Source organism: Haematobia irritans, chromosome 1 (assembly GCF_050003625.1).
Source record: "Haematobia irritans isolate KBUSLIRL chromosome 1, ASM5000362v1, whole genome shotgun sequence".
In the NCBI taxonomy this organism is placed as follows: Eukaryota; Metazoa; Arthropoda; class Insecta; order Diptera; family Muscidae; genus Haematobia; species Haematobia irritans.
The window spans coordinates 236241459-236259888 of record NC_134397.1 but is presented as its reverse complement, the minus strand read 5'-3'; the positions used below and the strand labels follow the sequence as shown (position 1 = coordinate 236259888).

At 35.7% G+C, this 18430-nt stretch overlaps 1 protein-coding gene across 5 annotated transcripts in view; it reads left to right on the top strand.

The window, feature by feature from the left end:
* Positions 1–18430, top strand: part of mask (multiple ankyrin repeats single KH domain) — a 69870-nt gene that overhangs the window by 43583 nt on the left and 7857 nt on the right. For 3 of the 5 annotated variants that reach the window (XM_075298570.1, XM_075298351.1, XM_075298426.1), the window contains 12 exons: positions 565–648; positions 720–816; positions 3399–3558; positions 3626–3925; positions 4213–6405; positions 6486–6627; positions 12673–12855; positions 14373–14731; positions 14809–16533; positions 16600–16914; positions 16987–17847; positions 17914–18370. In XM_075298570.1, the coding sequence (XP_075154685.1) occupies positions 565–648; positions 720–816; positions 3399–3558; positions 3626–3925; positions 4213–6405; positions 6486–6627; positions 12673–12855; positions 14373–14731; positions 14809–16533; positions 16600–16914; positions 16987–17847; positions 17914–18370 (6876 nt within the window). The remainder of the gene's footprint in view (positions 1–564; positions 649–719; positions 817–3398; positions 3559–3625; positions 3926–4212; positions 6406–6485; positions 6628–12672; positions 12856–14372; positions 14732–14808; positions 16534–16599; positions 16915–16986; positions 17848–17913; positions 18371–18430) is intronic. The other 2 variants (XM_075298500.1, XM_075298634.1) reach the window with 2 other exon arrangements.

The following is an 18430-nucleotide window of genomic DNA, read 5'->3' as shown; positions in this document are numbered from 1 at the left end:
GAAGTGTTGACTTCAAGTACGAATACGAATGTGATCGGTCACTTATCAAATAATATTTGTGATAAATTTTCCTTTTACATACGAAAATGTTTTCAAGCAAACGCCTATACCGCCTAAAACTATTCAACGAAAGTTGTCTATAGTAGATTAATCGTGTTGCTCCCCTGAAGTGTTAACTTCAAGTTGCGCCTATCGATGAAATGAAGCTAAAATCAAATTTAGGATAATTTAAATATAATTTGAAAAAAGTAATTTCAAAATTCTTTTAACAAACTCAAATACACCTAATTTGTATTTTTCCCGCTTTAAAAATGTCTAATATTATATTTGTAAGCACTGTTTCCAGGGGACGTTTACCGCCTGAGAGTATGCAAATAATTTAACCATTTGTTTCTATAATTGTCAAGCAGGTTTATAGAACAGGTTCCAGAGTGATTACTAGCAATTGTTAAATTAAATTTACTTTAAACAATTTTTTTAATATTAAAAATCCATGTGCATATTTATCTTTTCTATTTGCAACGTTTTTAATTTTTTGTTTTTGAAATTTCTGTATCTTTTAAGATGGCAATGGAGTTGGCGGTGATTTCCTACTTGATGCCAATAATGATCGTAGTCGCAATTTAAATGCCCTCTTTGAAGCTGCTGGTAAGATTATTTATTGCAATCCTCACCGTAAATTTTCTTTTTAATTCAATTGTTTACCTTTATACTTACAGCTAACGAAAAAGCCCCAGTTTTACGCCATGCCACCCATGCGATCGATGAAACGAAACAGGCTTTAACGAAAATGCGAGGAGCTAGCAGTGATAAGACGTAAGTGTATATATATATATTTATACTTATATATTTAGATTTTCTTGATTTTTTACAATATAATTAAAGATTGTTATCTCTAGAGCATAGTAGTTTTTTTATAATCACTGAAAGAAAACAATAAAAAAGATGAAAATATTTGTGATTAGATTGTTGTATGCATTCAAAACAGAATACAGATTTATGTAGTTGGCAATTTTCTTGGGGTTATACAAAACAACTCAAACAAGATTATAGGAACTGCTTTTCTACAACTTCTTATATGCTGCTGTTCGAGTTTGCAGTATAATAGACGAACTTTTAAATACAAATTGGTAAAACACTTTGTTCAAACACATCACATCCTCATCGAAAAACTGAACAATCCACTAAACGCTATGTAATAATGACTCATTTTACTTTACATCAGGGTTACCATTTTGGTCCGATCGGACCAAAAAAAATTATTAATTTTTAAATTTGGTCAGATGTCCGGACCAAATGGAGTTTTTTTTTGATTTTGGTCCATTTTTGTCAAATCGATATTTTTTTTCAAATTTTGTATGGAAATAAAATTTTGACAAAATTTTCTGCAGAAATAAAATAAAAAATAAAATTTCAACAATATTTTCTATAGAAATAAAACTTTGCCAAAATTTTGTACAAAAATATACTTTAAAAAATTTGGTATAGATAGAAAATTGTGCAAAGATTTTGTATAGGAAGAAAATTTTGCAATAACTTTCTATAGAAATAAAATTTTGACAAATTTTCTATAGAAATAAAATATTGATAAAATTTTCTATAGAAATAAAATATTGACAAATTTATCAATACAATTTTGGCTTAAATTTCTATAGAAATAAAATGTTGGCAAAATTTTCTATAGAAATAAAATTTTGACAAAATTTTCTATAGAAATAAAATTTTGGCAATATTTTCTATAGAAATAAAATTTTGACAAAATTTTCTATAGAAATAAAATTTTCTATAGAAATAAAATTTTGACAAAATTTTCTATAGAAATAAAATTTTGACAAAATTTTTTATAGAAATAAAATTTTGACAAATTTTTCTATTAAAATAAAATTTTGACAAAATTTTCTATAGAAATAAATTCAATTCAAACATTTATTTAATCAATTAAGCCCTCTTGGACCATACATTGATAGATTTGAAAAAAAAAAAGTACAACAAGCTAAAGAAATTACAAATGCAAAGGAAAAAAATCATAATAATACTTAAAACTAATGTGAATACAATATTCTCAATAGCTGAAAAACTACACGCACATTTCTTTACCTAAACACCAAAAAAAAAACGCAACACCGCATATGGAGGTAATTATCAGTGATGATACAAAAACAAAGTTAATTGTTATAATTAAAATACTGAATTAGTTTACTTTTAAAAGCGCTTAGACTTACGGAAAAGTTCTTATAATCGGATGGAATTGCATTCCATAATCTGGATAAACGAATTATGAACGATCTTTCAAAAACAAGGTGTGAGAAAGTCTCTATTAGAATTTGAGTATTACGAGTAGAGTTTAGAAAATTAAAACATTGGAGGTAAGCGGGTTCACCATGTTTTATAATGCTAAAGAAAAAACTAAGGCATATTATGCTTAGGAAGTGCTCAAAAGTACAGCCAAGGAACTGATGCGTGAAATACACATAATTACGTCGGCAGTTACGACCATAGACATACCTTAAAATACTGTGAAATGAAGATTCAAGCCTGCGAAATTTTCTATAGAAATAAATTTTTGACAAAATTTTCTATAGAAATAAATTATTGACAAAATTTTCTATAGAAATAAATTTTTGACAAAATTTTCTATAGATATAAAATTTTGACAAAATTTTCTTTGAAATAAAATTTTGACAAATTTTGTATAGAAATAAAATTTTGACACAATTTTCTATAGAAATAAAATTTTGACAAAATTTTCTATAGAAATAATTCCTAGCAGAAATGTTGGCCCTACATTTCACATTACTGTTTAGTATAACTCGACCAGAGAATGGCGATTCTCTGGTATTCAGCCAAAAATCAATAATCGTCCACAAATATCCGATTGTGATAAGGCCGAAGCCGAAGCTTTATTTTTTTTAGTAGTTTCACATTCGTTTCCAAAGATTCAGATAGTTTTTGTTATTCTCAAAAGAGAGATATCCATCCTCCATGGAATTTGACACAAGGCAACCAATATATGTATCACAGGATTTTCATAGATAACGCCAAAGAAATTATAATAAATTTTGGACATTAAAATTCGTACATATCCGTTCTATGTTTAGATTTAAAAAAAGCGATCGAAGTTCGGTCCTATTTCAAACGCATGCCTTTGTGATATAGATCTGAACGTAAACAAAGTCTATTTGTTGGCAAGAATTTAAATCGGCAAAGCCCAAACAAATTAAAATTATAATCGTAAAAAATGCTATAAAAACAACTTAGATACGAACTTAAAGATAAATAAATGAGTAATAAATTATGAAAATAAATATAAATTAAATTACGACCTCTATTTTTAATATTTATATTAATAGTTAATTTACGTTATTCATGAAATGTAATTTCTCGTTTTTCTGTTCTAGGATGTTTTCTCGTACTTTAATTGCCGCCTGCAACGATAACGACGTCAACACTGTTCGCAGCCTCCTAGGCAAGGGTAATGTCAATATTAACGAGTCAACAGATGATGGCGAATCCTTGTTATCCATGGCATGCTCAGCAGGGTATTATGAATTGGCACAGGTAAAAAAACACACATATAATTTTTTGCATTTCTAATTTCGTTGGTTTTATTTCACTCACCACTTAGGTTCTTTTGGCTATGTCTGCAGCACAAGTTGAAGACAAGGGCCAGAAAGATTGTACTCCTTTAATGGAGGCGGCTTCTGCTGGTCATTTGGAAATTGTTAAACTTTTGCTAAGCCACAATGCTGATGTTAATGCGCATTGTGCCACTGGCAATACCCCGCTAATGTTTGCTTGTGCCGGTGGTCATGTTGAAGTAGTAAAAGAACTGCTGAAACATGGTGCCAACGTAGAGGAACAAAATGAGAATGGACATACACCGTTAATGGAGGCAGCTTCTGCTGGACATGTGGAAGTGGCAAAGGTATATAATAAACAAAGTAGAATGTATCTAGAATAACACACACACACATGATGAAAATCCGAGATTTGAGACTTTTTTAATAATTCGGATGTTTTTAAGAGAACCCCTTAAAGGATTGAGTTAATAATCTGGTTCTCTATATAAAATGTCCATAGGAATTATTTCAAAAAAATTTTGTGATATCTTTTGATCTTATTTGATGTAGTCTTTCTTCAATCTGTTAAACGACGGATGCCCTTTGCGGAAATTAGATTTTCATTAAAGGAAATTGTTTATATAATTTTTAGGTTTTATTGGAACATGGGGCCGGTATCAACACTCATTCGAATGAATTTAAAGAGAGTGCTTTAACATTGGCCTGTTACAAAGGTCATTTGAATATGGTACGCTTTTTGCTACAGGCTGGCGCTGATCAAGAGCATAAAACCGATGAAATGCATACTGCCTTAATGGAAGCCTCCATGGATGGACACGTTGAAGTAGCTCGTCTTCTTTTGGATTCGGGAGCTCAAGTGAATATGCCAACCGACTCGTTTGAATCGCCTCTAACATTGGCAGCGTGTGGTGGTCATGTCGAATTAGCTACCCTTCTAATAGAGCGTGGGGCCAACATTGAAGAGGTAAATGACGAGGGTTATACCCCATTAATGGAGGCAGCACGTGAGGGCCATGAGGAAATGGTAGCATTATTATTGAGCAAGGGAGCTAATATTAATGCTACCACCGAAGAAACTCAAGAGACTGCCTTAACATTAGCCTGTTGTGGGGGATTCAGCGAAGTAGCCGAATATTTAATAAAACATGGAGCAAATTTGGAATTGGGAGCCTCTACACCTCTTATGGAAGCTGCTCAAGAGGGTCACACAGATTTGGTACGTTTCCTTTTAGAGAACAAAGCCAATGTACATGCGGAAACCCAGACAGGCGATACAGCATTGACGCATGCCTGTGAAAATGGCCACACCGATGCAGCCGAAGTCTTACTTAGCTATGGAGCCGAGTTGGAGCATGAGTCCGAGGGGGGCCGTACTCCCCTTATGAAAGCTTGTCGGGCTGGTCATTTGTGTACGGTCAAGTTCCTTATTTCAAAGGGAGCCGATGTGAATAAACAAACCAGCAGTAACGATCACACTCCATTGTCTTTGGCTTGTGCTGGAGGGCATCAAGCTGTCGTTGAGTATTTACTCAAAAGTGGCGCTGACCCCTTCCACAAATTGAAAGACAACAGTACAATGCTAATCGAAGCCGCAAAGGGGGGTCATACACGCGTTGTTGAGCTACTGTTCAAGTATCCGCATTTCATACAAAACCATCAGAATGATCTACAAACAGCTGCAGCTGCAGCCGCCGCTGCTGCTGTACCAGCCGCTCCGGCCAATGTGGGTCTGAACAACAACAACAACACCTCTAATGCTACAGCCAATCAATTGCAATTAATCAACTTGCAACAGCAGAAACAATTGCAACAACAACACAAACAATTGCAACAACAACTGCAATTGCAATTGCAACAACTCAGTGCTCCACCAAGTATACATGAGGTTTCCGAAGCTGTACGCACTTCAAATCCAATTTTCCAACAACAGCCCTATGCTACAGGCACCACGGGTACCGAATATCTTGAAGATCAATCGCAAATGGTCACACCATCGACTACTACGACCTCATCGAACGATGTGATTGGTTCACCAAATCAAGTTCAAGCTTGTAATGAAGAATATGCTGCCATTGACATTAATTCCTTGAGTGCCCAACAACAGGAGGCTCTAATAGCGAAATCCCGTCTTTTCCATTTACAAGCAGGTTTTGGAAATGTCGGTGGGGTGGGAGGTGGCAATGTTGCCGCAGCTGCCGTGGCTACAAACAACAATGATCCACAAGTTACTAACAATAGCAACAACCAGCAGCAGCAACAGCAATTGCAACAACGTAAACACTTCGATTTAGATGTGTCCCATATAATGCCTTTAACACCACCCCAAAAGCAACCACCAACACCTCCTGTGTTACAAACACAACAAACGTCATCGCAGAATCAGCAAAACCAATCCTCGGCGTCGACATCAATAGGACAACAGCAACAACAACAAACGCAACTACAGCCTTCCCAACAACAGCTTTCACAGCCACCACCTCCACAACCACAGCAACAACAAATAAAGCTAAAGGGGAATCAGCGTAAAAATCGCCAGCAGCCTCCACAACCATTTGAGGTTAATTTACCAACAGCTAATACTGCCGTTAGTAGCACAATTACTGCTCCTACTACTGCTGCTACTAACAACAACAACAACCATACTACTAATGACCAGCATCAACAACAACAACAACAAACGCTACAGCTCCAACAACAAATGCAAGACATAGAACGTTCACAACCCCTCGGAGATGATGGTTTAGGCAATAAGCCATTACAATTTCCCTGTTTCAATGAGGAGAATTTTATAAGACGTCGTGTCCTAAGACCGGATTTTAATAAGGTATCTATCGAAATCGATAAGATTTACATTTTTTTATTTTTGTTGAATAACGTCGTTTTGTTGTTTGTGTATCCTTTCAGTTGTCTAATGATCAAAAGAATTTAGCTGCTACCCTTATACCAGCTTCATACTTGCAATTGGCTGGTTCTGCTGTCAATGCTAATGAGCAAAATGTGGGAGATGGAGCCGATGCTCTAACATTGAATCAGAATTTACTTGCAGGTATGTTTTTTCTCAGAACATTTTTGATAATTCACAAAAGCATTCCCAGTTATTAAGAAATTCAGGAAACATTGTTAGAAAAAATGGTATCGTACTTAAGGAACCATTGTGAGGATTCTCTAAAAACTTCATTTAATTTATTTCATATATATATTTGTAATTGTTGAATATTTAATGTTGGAAAACACGAGATATCTCTTAAGTACGATGCAATAAATTTTACTGGAAGCAGTTACGAAAAGACTTGGACGTAAAGGAATATCGTTAGTGACTGAGTCGATATATTCGATGGTTGTTCTAGAAATTTACAAGGAACTTAAAGCGATGAATAATTGCATAGCTTCTGAGGAGCTGTCGGGAACATGAGGAAAGCCAACGACTTTATGAATCATAGGGATGCCCTGCGATTAAATAGGATTTTCGAAGCATTAAAACCCTCTCCTTTAAGGAATTGAACAACTCGGTCTATGTAGCGGTTAAAATATGATTTGCGAAACAGAAGGAAAGCCAATGCCTTTTGGGATCATACGGATATATTATTAGGCTGCCCTTAATTAAATTGGGTTTCCGAAGCATTCCCCTTAATGAAATGAAAAACTTGGTAGACTGTTATTTTTATATACCCGATAACTGCTAGAACCGTATCTTTCACTGAAATACATCTAATACTAGGGCTGTTTTCTTTTAGCACTGGATACAACATTTGTATGAGCTATCCAGAACATTGTTGCACTGGTGTTCTATCCAGAACATCTCATCAGTGCAAGTCGCGCCGATGTTGCCAGATTGTATTTGGATAAAGTGACGCTTCTTCGATTCACAATAGCAATTTATTGTGACTATTTTATCGAAAAACATAAAATTCAAAGTGATACAGTGTAATAAATAATCGCAGCAGTAAATATTTATTACTAATTGGAGCATTTCATACATTAAACATGCAAGATTTCACTTCTTTTCTGTGAATGTTTTTAAACAGCTGATGACAGTGTTGCATATTTTTGGAGATGTCCTGGATAAACGAGTACTCTGTTTTCTTTTAGTCCTGAACGGCTTAGCATATCCAGTGCTAAAAGAAAACAGCCCTAATGTGTCCAAGCTTAAAGAAAAATGTCCTTTTCGGAAACGCGATGTTGCGCCGCAAATGCTACGCAACTGTGATTTTGTTGCGTAGCTGTTGCTGACCAGATGTTGCAGATGCTTTTTTGTTGCATATTTTGTTTGCAATTTAAGCCTACTACTAAGATCATATTTGCGAAAAATGTTTTGCAACATTAATTTAAATAGTGTGTCCAACTAATTGCAAGCGATATAAAACGGCTAATATAAAATAAAAAGTGTCACTTTTCTTTTGTATGTTGTTATATTGGCATTACACAAAAAACATGTTCGTGAGTGAAAATACGTAGTAAACATAATAGATATGATTTTTTTCAGTCCTGTTCCATACTATTTTATTATTTTTAATACGTCCTATTAATTTACTTATCTTCATCCCTAATTGTATGTTCTTTTTGTGTTGACTTTTTTGCTCATTAACGCGCACAGGAAAAAATGAATACTAATTGCTTACATGGCCAGCTGTCTGACATATTTCGCATGCGAAATAATCTGCTAGGCTATTATTTCGCATGAATTTTGACAATGTTGCCGCAACATGTTATTAGCGTTTTCTCTTGTTAAACTCGGCGAAAAAATGTCCGCAATCGCAAATATTTTTTACAATGCATTTTAGTGCGAAAGCGTGAACTTAGTACTAGGCTTTAGAACGCAGAAGCACCACAAATGGAAAAATATATAATAAATGAGTCAAAGCTATCCTAGTCAGAAAAAAACTATAGGAAAAACGTTGTAAAAGCATTGTAAACGGTTGATATACGGTGTGAAAAAGCTTTGTTACAACCCCAAAATGATAACATCATTCTACGGTGTATCGATCGTATTTAACAACGTTTTCAAAGCGTCATGAACAATATTTTATACGCTTTTTCGATTGTTTAACTAACGCTTTTATACGGTGTATCGAACATCGTTATACGGTGTATCGATGGTTTTTACAACCAATAAAATGCAATGAAAATTCAAATTGAAGTTTTTAATTTGACTATACATTTTCCATTCAAAAAGGTACACTAAAAAAGTGAACCCTCGAGGACACTAAAGTCACTTTAACTCTATTTTATTTCATGAACTTATTGTGTTTTTTTTTTTTTTTTTTTTTGAAAGTGAGGGAATTAAATTAATAATTTTTTGCGTAGGTTGATTAAATGGACTAAAAAAGGGGAAAACTTATTTACAAATGTTCGCATTTCAAACAAAATACTTAAGAATTTCTTAAAATTTGTACATTTTACCCCAAATGCGCCAAAACAACATTCTTGCAATTTTGAACTCCAATTTTTTCCTTCAAACAACGAAATTATCTTTAAAATGTGAAAAAAAATTATTTTGTCTAAAAAATTAATTAGTCGAAAAAATATCTGTGGACCTCGCATATTTATGCCCTGTTCCTGTATATCGAAGGAAAACCCATTCGAAAGAAAGGCAGTCACTCGAATTCGAATGAATTTGAGTTTTTATATTTTTGAAAGTTCGTTTCGGTTGTATGAGAAGACATTGAATATCAAAAATGAGTATTTTCAAATTTTTGGCCTGATAATTCATTCAAATGTTAACAATGTTTTTACTTTTTTCTTGACACTTATTGTATATGTTCGTTTATTGCACGACAACAAAATATGAAGTGACTTGCCTTTCGAAATAGAAGAACAAAAATCAATTTTCTTTCGTTTGGAATACGAAAGAAAGCTTTCGTTCGATATACAGGAACAGGCCATTAACTTCAGTTGTGTTGTTTTTTAGTCAGAATATGATCAGGATTCAATGCGACAAAACACATAAATAGATATGTTTCTTTTTTTGTTTTTGTTTTAAATAAAATATCGTGTGACAAAACAACATAAGTCGGGTATACCTAATTTTCTCTAAAAATAAGCTATCGAAAAGATCTATCACATAATTATTAAACATTTTCCAGATCTTTTCTACAGAAGTTTTTGAGACCCCATATAGGTGTATTTTCGCTCCCCTGTAAAATTGAGTTTTTAGATTTATGGGGGTTTATCATAAATCCACAGATTCGCACTTATATTAGTGAAATCAGCGTTTAGTTTGGTTAAAACTTTGTACAATTGCCTACATTTGTAAAATTAGCCAAAATTATTCTTCCTGGTAGGTTGGTTCACTGTTTTTTTAGTGTACACCTTCAATTTATATGAAAAATGAATATTATCCTATTCTAAATCAATTCTTATCAACAGTAATACCTCCATTATTCATAAAAAAAACCTTAAGCATTGAAGGAAAATGCATTTTCAAAGATAATTTTGTGGAAAATATACTTTTTAAAAACCGTCAGTTAATTTGTTTAGCAAGCGTTGTTACAACGCTCAATATTTATAACCATCAAGAATTTCTGACTGGGCACTTTTACGTATAGCCCCCATATAAACCGACCCCAGATTTGGTTTGCGGATCCTCTTAGAGAAGTAAATTTCATCCGAAAGTGTTGAAATTTGGCACGTGGTGTTACTATGGGGTCTCTCATAATCATGCAAAAATTTATCTATATCGGTCCAAAATTATATATAGCCCCGTTATTTGACCTCCGGAGCCTCTTGGAGGAATTAGTTGAATTAGTCGAAAAGTATTTACTTATATTTGTGATATCGGCGTGATGTCAGCGTTTGATTTAGTTAACACTTTCTACAATTGCTTACGTTCCTGGTAGGTTCACTGTTTTTTAGTGTACACATTCAATTTATACGAAAAAGGAATATTATCATATAAATAAATTCATATCAACAATAATACCTCTATTACTCAGTAAAAACCATTAAATATTTATGGAACATGCATTTTCAACGATAATTTTGGGGTAAATATATTTTTTTAAAAATTTGTTTAGCAAGCGTTGTTTCAACGTTAGCTTTAGCTCAATATTTAAAACCATCAGGAATTTCTGACTGGGATGTTATTTAATGAAAAAAAAAAAAACAAGACTTCTAAAGTATAAAAAGCAATTTTCAAAAGTTTTGGAATACTTCAAAGTCATCAAACAATATCCGGATGATATTTTTTATCACTTTCATGTGAGCCGATCAATACTTCAAGGAAACATTACAATAATTGCTAAATTTGTGTATTAATCCCTGACTTCAGTCCTTTTTTTCCTCCATCCATGTTCAAACATGCTCTTATTATCAATTTGGTGCTTTTGGAATCCACCTCCACCCTAAAAAAAAACATAAGTTAAAATAATAACATATGAGATAAAATAATTGAAAATTTTAATACTTATTCGTTCTCTGCATGAGTCATTTTAAACTGAGTGTTTTTTACAAGGTTTTGTGTAACATATGCTTGATTGTTGCATTTTCGAACATTTGACGCTTGCAGTGTTTCCGGACTCATGATGCTTGAGTGTGTTGCGTAATGCGCTTTACAGACGACTATCAGTTATTCCGGACGGAATGTCGGTGTTTGTAAAGAATCTTACAGTGTGTCGGATCGATACGACTTGTCGGCGATGACTAAATAATCGGTAAATGTGTTATCGATCCCATAAACATGCAGCAGTGTCGATTATGCCTTCGGACTTAATGTGCACGATATATGGGGATATGTTCGACACGAGCACTGTCGTCCGGAATAACTGATAGTCTGTAAAGCGCATAATACATGCAGCGCAACATTGCGTTTCCGTAAAGGCCCATACATCAAGGCCGGTACTCTGTTCGGTTTTCGCGTTGAAATTCCATACAAAACCAAAAATGCGAAAAACTAGCGAAATTTTTTCCATTTGTGGTACTTTGTTTTTTTCGAATCGAAAAACTGACGTTTATAGCATGGCGCCATTTGCAATGTGAATTAAGAAATAATTTATTTAATAAAACTATTTGTGTGGGTTTATAACGCAAACACGGATTATATTTTTGTTCCGAAAAAGGACCAAAGGAGTAGCAGATCAATAGCAAGCAGCAACCACCAACTTAATTCCATATCGCTCACTGTTAAATAGCGCTCCCTGTTACCTAAATAAACACCGCTTTCTATGTGCGAATAATGGTTTCTATAATTTTTCGCAAGAATGAACACAGTACCGGCCTTTATATGCCATGTCGATTATAATGATCATGGTCAACATGTGGAATTGGTCTTGAAAACAGCGAAATTATTGGCAAATAAAAAGAAGCGCTCTCAGAACGTATATTGGGCACTTCCATAAAACATAACTTTTCAAACAGGAAGAGAATCATACCTTTAGGATGGACATAACTAAAGGCGATTTTGATTTGGTGAAAAGGCGCAACCCTACACAGAAAAAAAAAATCAAAAAAAAAAATGTTTTTTCCAATTAAAGTTTTAATTGAGTTTTCAAAAATATTCAATTAAAACTTTAATTGGTTCTGCAAATCTTTTAATTGAAACAAAAATCAATAACAAAAATTAATAGTATCAATAATTTTTAAAATTTTTTTTTTTTTGATACTATCATTTCTGTGATTGAAGACATTTCAATTAAAAAATTAATTGGATCAACTAATTTCGTGATTGAATCAGAAAAAAAATGTTGTGTGTAGGGTTACACTACTTCCTCACCAACTGTCCTAGCGCCCAATTTATAGAGTTATCATATAAAGGCTGCTAATTCATAAAATGTTTGGGAACGAAAAGATATGTGACATGGTAAAAATATGGTTTTCGAAACAAGAGAAAAGCATCCCCATTAGAGAACGTAAGCGTTACTGTGGGTTTAATATTCAGTTAAACTAATTTAAAAATTTCGGGAACAGAGAAGGAGATGCTGTCTGAAACGTGACGGTATGTGCCAAACAATGTAATATGCGGTTAGGAGCATCACTTGTTGTCTAGAATCGCTTAACTCTTCGATCCCATTCTTACATCTTAACACTGTTGTATACAGTCACTCCACTTTCCTACAATATTTAATACGATTCTCGATATTATTTTTTCATATTACAGTTGCTCCTAGTACAATGGGCGATGGTTCTGATATGCAACCTGTCGTCATCACCAGCCAAGAACCATTAAATTTTGCACCTAACCAGGCATTAATGATGCAAGAACTTTTTGATCCAAATAATCCTCAGACGCCTCTTACATTGGCTACTACATTGCCGCAGGGAACACAGTTGTTGCTTGCAGGTAAGTTGGCCTCTATTGTAAATATTTGACTCGAAAATCAGTTCGAAGATAGCTTTGAAGAAAAGTTTGTGGTTAGGTTATGTTAAAGTGGCAGCCGAATTTATTTTCAGCCCCACTTAGACTATTCAGTCCGTTGTGATAACAGTTTGGTGTGCTAAATTGTTTTGTAAAAGTCCCAAAAATTTACCAAAAATATACTTTTCCTTACGCATCCTTAACATTTTGATATTCTATTCGCCTTCTTTTTTTCTGTTATTCGCCTGTTGAATTAGGGATTGTAATCAGAATCTCCTTCTCCTAAGTTCCTAGTGTAGTCGAACCTATTGGGGTTTTGTTTTTTCAGAGGATACCCTCCTAAAGATGAAATGGTGTGGATGGTCTCTCCACAGCTTGAAATGAGCATCGGTTGTGGAGTTGGTTGCGTTAGCGTCAAATTAAGGCATGACAATGTATGCGATGACCACAAAAAATAAATTGATTCAATCACGAAATTAATTGATCCAATTAATTTTTTATTTGAAATGGTTTCATTAGAAAAGTTCAATTAATTTTTTAATTGAATCAATTAAAAATTTAATTGATGTCGATTTTAAAACTCATTTCATTAACTGATTTTGTGTTTTTTTTTATTTTGATTAAAAATTGATTGTATTTTTTAATTGAACTTTTAAAAAATTCAATAATTTTTTATCTTTGAGTGAGAGTTTGATTAAAACGTTAATTGTGTCAATTAATTTTCAAAAATTTGGGTATTTTTGTGGGGATAATAAATCGTTTGGACTAGAAATGGACACAGGATTTTATTTTGGAGGCCCAAGGGCTAATTTATAATTTTACTCAGCTCGGTTGAGACATTTTTCTACAATTGTGGAACCATTTCGTGACCACTTAGGCCCAAATGTTGCTCTCTCACAGTATTCACACTGATTTGAAAAATATATTCCATAGATACAGAAATTATGAAGATGGTTCCCCTTTCCTATTTATCTACCACCCAATTTGAGTATTTAGTAGTAAATTTTCGTTCATAAATACATGATAACCGAACTCACATTTTCATTTCCCGAACATTTGGAAGGCGATCGCCTGTATTGTGTTTCAAAATCTTGATATTTGGCTACCGCAGAGAGCCTATTTCTCTATTTTTTCATAAAAACTTATCATAAATGTATTGGGGATTTTTGGGGGCGAAAGCGACATAATTTGGGAACCAAAGCCAGAAAAATACTGTCAACAGTGATCGTCTCCAAAAAAACTACATTGAGGTTTCATTTGAATTATTGGTAGTATTTCATGACTAAATACCAGCGAGAAAAAAATATTTGAATATAAAGAAAACATCCTTGGGTTTGTTGTAAAGCATTCCATATAATACAATCAAATAAATAGCTTTCTTCCATAATAAATTTTCAAAATACTCTAATGGTAACGAGAGACAACCATTATAACTAGCCTAAAAAACAAACAATAAATTCGAATAAAAAATTTTACATAACATTGAAAATATTTTTATGCAGCTCCACAACAGCAACCAACGCAGCAACAACAAACAGCTATGCAGCAGCAGCAACAGGCACAACCGGTACAACAACAACAACAGCAACGTATTGTGGCCGGTTCTGGTAAGGCAACTCCAAAAACTGGTGGTATAACAACTCCTTCAGAAGTATCCCAGAGTACGGCCATTAGTGATAGACCCAAGGCAAAGCCAGTATCGAAAAAAGATGGCAAGATGTTACGTAAAACATGCACCCAATCAACAGTTACATCAACATCTGGACCTACTACGAATACCACCACATCGGCTACCTTGCATCAGCCGCCACAACAGCCATTATTTAGACAAAACCATATGGTATCCATCTACAATAACTTGGTAAGTTCTTGGGAGAAAATGTTTGTTGTTTTTTCAGAATCTATAATTCACATTATTATTGTGGAATTTTCTTGTAGCCCTTGCTTATAACGAACGAAACGACACCCAGCATACAAACCCAACATGCTATCATGAATCATATGGTATTTGCCGCACAACAAAATCAACAGCACCAACAACAATCGCAAATAGCCTTGGATGTTTCTCAGCAAGGTGTAATTGCTTTAAGTAATTCACCAGCTTCACCTTTAGCCTCTCCATCGACTGATTCGGTAGCATTGTATAATCTTCAGCAACAGAGACAGCAACAGCGTGAGCTACAAGCTGCCGATATGCTACGTACTCAACAAGAGATCTATCAGCTACAACATCCCGAAAGTGAACAAACAGCTCAAGAGATTCAAGACGCACTAGATGCTGCCTTATCCGATTCCAAAATGGCCGTCACTGAGTCTCTAAATGCTTTGAGCAAAGCTAATGCCGCCGCAGCTGCTGCTGCTGTGGCCAAAGCTTGTGGTCTCAACCCGGCTGAGCAACAAGAGTGTTTGAAGAAACTTCAAGAGGGTTGGCAAATAGTAGACTTGCGCCAGCGTATATTCCATAAACAGCCAAAGTCACCTACAGAAACACCGCCAGATAAGGAATTAATGGATGGTGGTGGTACCGCAGTGGATGGTGGTGGTGGGGCTATTGGTGGCCTTGAAGATTCTCAAGAAATGTTGGGCGAAACCAATAACGAAATGAAAAATTTGGCAACTCTTTGTACAGCAGCTGCCCAGGCGGAAGCTGTTAATGTTTCTGCTGCCAGTGATGATGGTGGTGGGATGCCTAGGGGAGGAGGAGATGACGCAGCTAAAAAATCGGAGGTCGAAGTAGGCATTGCCAGCTCTGGCAGTGCCAGTGGGGTTCAGACGCAAAGTAAAAAACAGCGTAAATTATCAAAGAAAGAAAAATTGGCTCAACAGGAAATTGCAGCAGCAGCAGCTGCTGCAGCGGCTAAAGCAAAAGCAGCATCAGAGCAACAGAGAAAATTGGATGCTGAACGCCAAAATTCTTTCGATGATCATTCCCTTGCCTCCGAAGAGTGTCTACCTGAAGATGAAACCAACTCTGATGTTGAACAACAACAACACCAAGACGAAGATATGAAAGCAGCCTTGCAGGATTACGATGAGGATAATGAAAATCAGCTAAAGTCTTCTCCGGCTAAAGGTATAAAACCAATTTCCCAACGTTTGGATAATCTTATTCTTTCAAATGCTACTCTCAAACCGGGAGATTTATCACAAGCTTTTACCACCGATTTGAATCAAGCGATGGTTGGTGTGGGCAGTGGTGGATCCTCGGGTAACGATGTCCTCTCGGTATTTCCCCAAAATATGAATTTAAAATTTACTGGCAATACAGCCTTGAGCAATGCTTTGCAACAACATTTAGCAGCAGCTAAGCAGATGGATGATGATGACAATGCTCAAGATGTAAATGATGGCGATATGCTACAAGGTAGCACCAGTACCACCGAAGGTGATTTAGATACAAATTCAGTTCATGGCAGTGGCCCAGGTACGGAATTAGTATATCCATCATCAATGGATGCTGAAGCCTTAGAACAATTTGCCAATTCAACAACAGGCATGGATGGAACGGTGGCTGCTAGTGGCCAAGATCATCAGCAACATCACATTGTTGGAACCGACGATCAACAAGTAGAAGAGGGTATGCGTGAAGAAATGTATGACATTGAAGTGGAAATGGATGAATTCTTTCATGTCATACACAATGTCCATGATCCAGCTTTGCAAGTAAGTATCGATCTGGCAGCATTCGTTTTGTTCATGATGACAACTGAAAATTTCAAATTTCTTTAGGAATTCGCCAGCAATCTTAACTGTGGTGAATTGACCGATTTCGGTATTAATTCCATATGCAAAACTCGTTGGAATGGGAATTGGGCTTTAACACCCAAATGGACTAGCCAAGACCATTTGATAAGTGCGGCTGCTGCCGCTCATCATCAGCAACAACAGCAAGGAGTCTTGACCGCTGGAGAAGATGATGATCAGCAACAACAACAACAGCAGCAGCAAGAACAGCAAAGGCAAGCTAATCAATTGCTTTTGGATTACCAGCTTCAACAACAATTGCAGCAGAGATTTGCCGATGCCGAAGATATGCAACTGCAGGTATGTTTGTTTTACTGCAATGAGTTCGAAAAATTCCTAGACTAAATTTTGTTTTCCCTTTACCCTTGTTAGCAGCATCAGCATCAGCCAACCACATTGTCATTACTACCATTTTCACCAGAGGACGCTGCCGCGGCTGCAGCCCAACAACGACAACTGCAACTATCACCGCCTACACCACAAGAGATTGCTGCTGAGTTTGAATTGCTACACCAGCAGGAATTGAAGCAGCACATCCAACAATTGCAACAACAGCAACAAACAAATGTACGCTTACTAAAGGCTGTTGCTGCGGCTGCAGCAAACCAACAGCAACAACAACAGCAGCAGCATCAGCACCAGCAAGCTATAAATGGCCAACAGCAGCAACAACAACAGCAGCAGCAACAACAGCAGGGACAGAGTATGGCCAATAATAATGCCAACTTTGTGTTCAATGTTGATGGCAGCGGCAGCGCTGGTAGTGGTGGTGGCGTGGGTGTCACAGACAAATCTTCACAATCCTTACAATTGTTATTCCAACTACCTCCAGCCGTACAACAACAGCAACAATTGACACACCAGCAACAAGAACATGATCATTTGGAAGATGAAGTTGCTGCGACTGCCCAGCAATTGCAACATTTGAAATTACATCATCAGGAATTACAGGACCAAAAGAAGCAACAGCAACAACAATTGAAGCTGCTACAGCAGGAACAACAAATGTTACAGGATTTGTCACAAGCTAAAAGCCTTATGCAACAGCAGCAACAAGAGCAACTTGCCCATCAACAACTACACCAACAATTGCATCAACAACAAGCAGCAAATAAGAATCTATTATTGCAACAGCAGGCTGCCCTGGCTCAGCAAGTTCTAAGTCAAAAGGTCTTACAACAGAAACAACAGCAATTATTATTGCAGCATCAACAACAGCAGCAGTCGACACAGGTAATAAGAGATGACAAATAAATGAAATCGGGATTTTTGATCTTTCTATTCTCTCCAAAATTCTAGGTTCAAGTTGCTACACAAACTCAGCCTTCTGTTGTTGTGCCTCATCCAAATGCTTTGCAAACAGCTCAAGGTGTCAATCAATTTTGTCCAACTCTATCCAATATGGCGGCTGCCGTTGATGTTGGTCTGGGAAGTGTTTGTGCTTTAACATCTCAACAACAACAACAGCAACAACAACAACAATCTCAACAACAAATGGCTGTAGCAGCTGCAGCTGAGGCTGCTGCTGCTGCTGTACAGCAACAACAACCTCAACTTCCAACAACAGCACCATTAAGTTCAGCTTTAACACAACAGGGAACAGCGAATGGATCCTCGTCTTCGACCCCTCAAGCTTCCACCAGTTCAAGTGGTAGTAGCAAAATGCCCGGTGGTATAGCTAAAAAGGTGATCGATAAGCAATCTCGTAAGGAACGTAATCGATATTCTCTATTACGTACAGCTGCTGGAAGTCAAGGTAAGATGGAAAATACAAATTCTCGCAGACGATAAAATGCTTCACCATTTTCCATTTTTT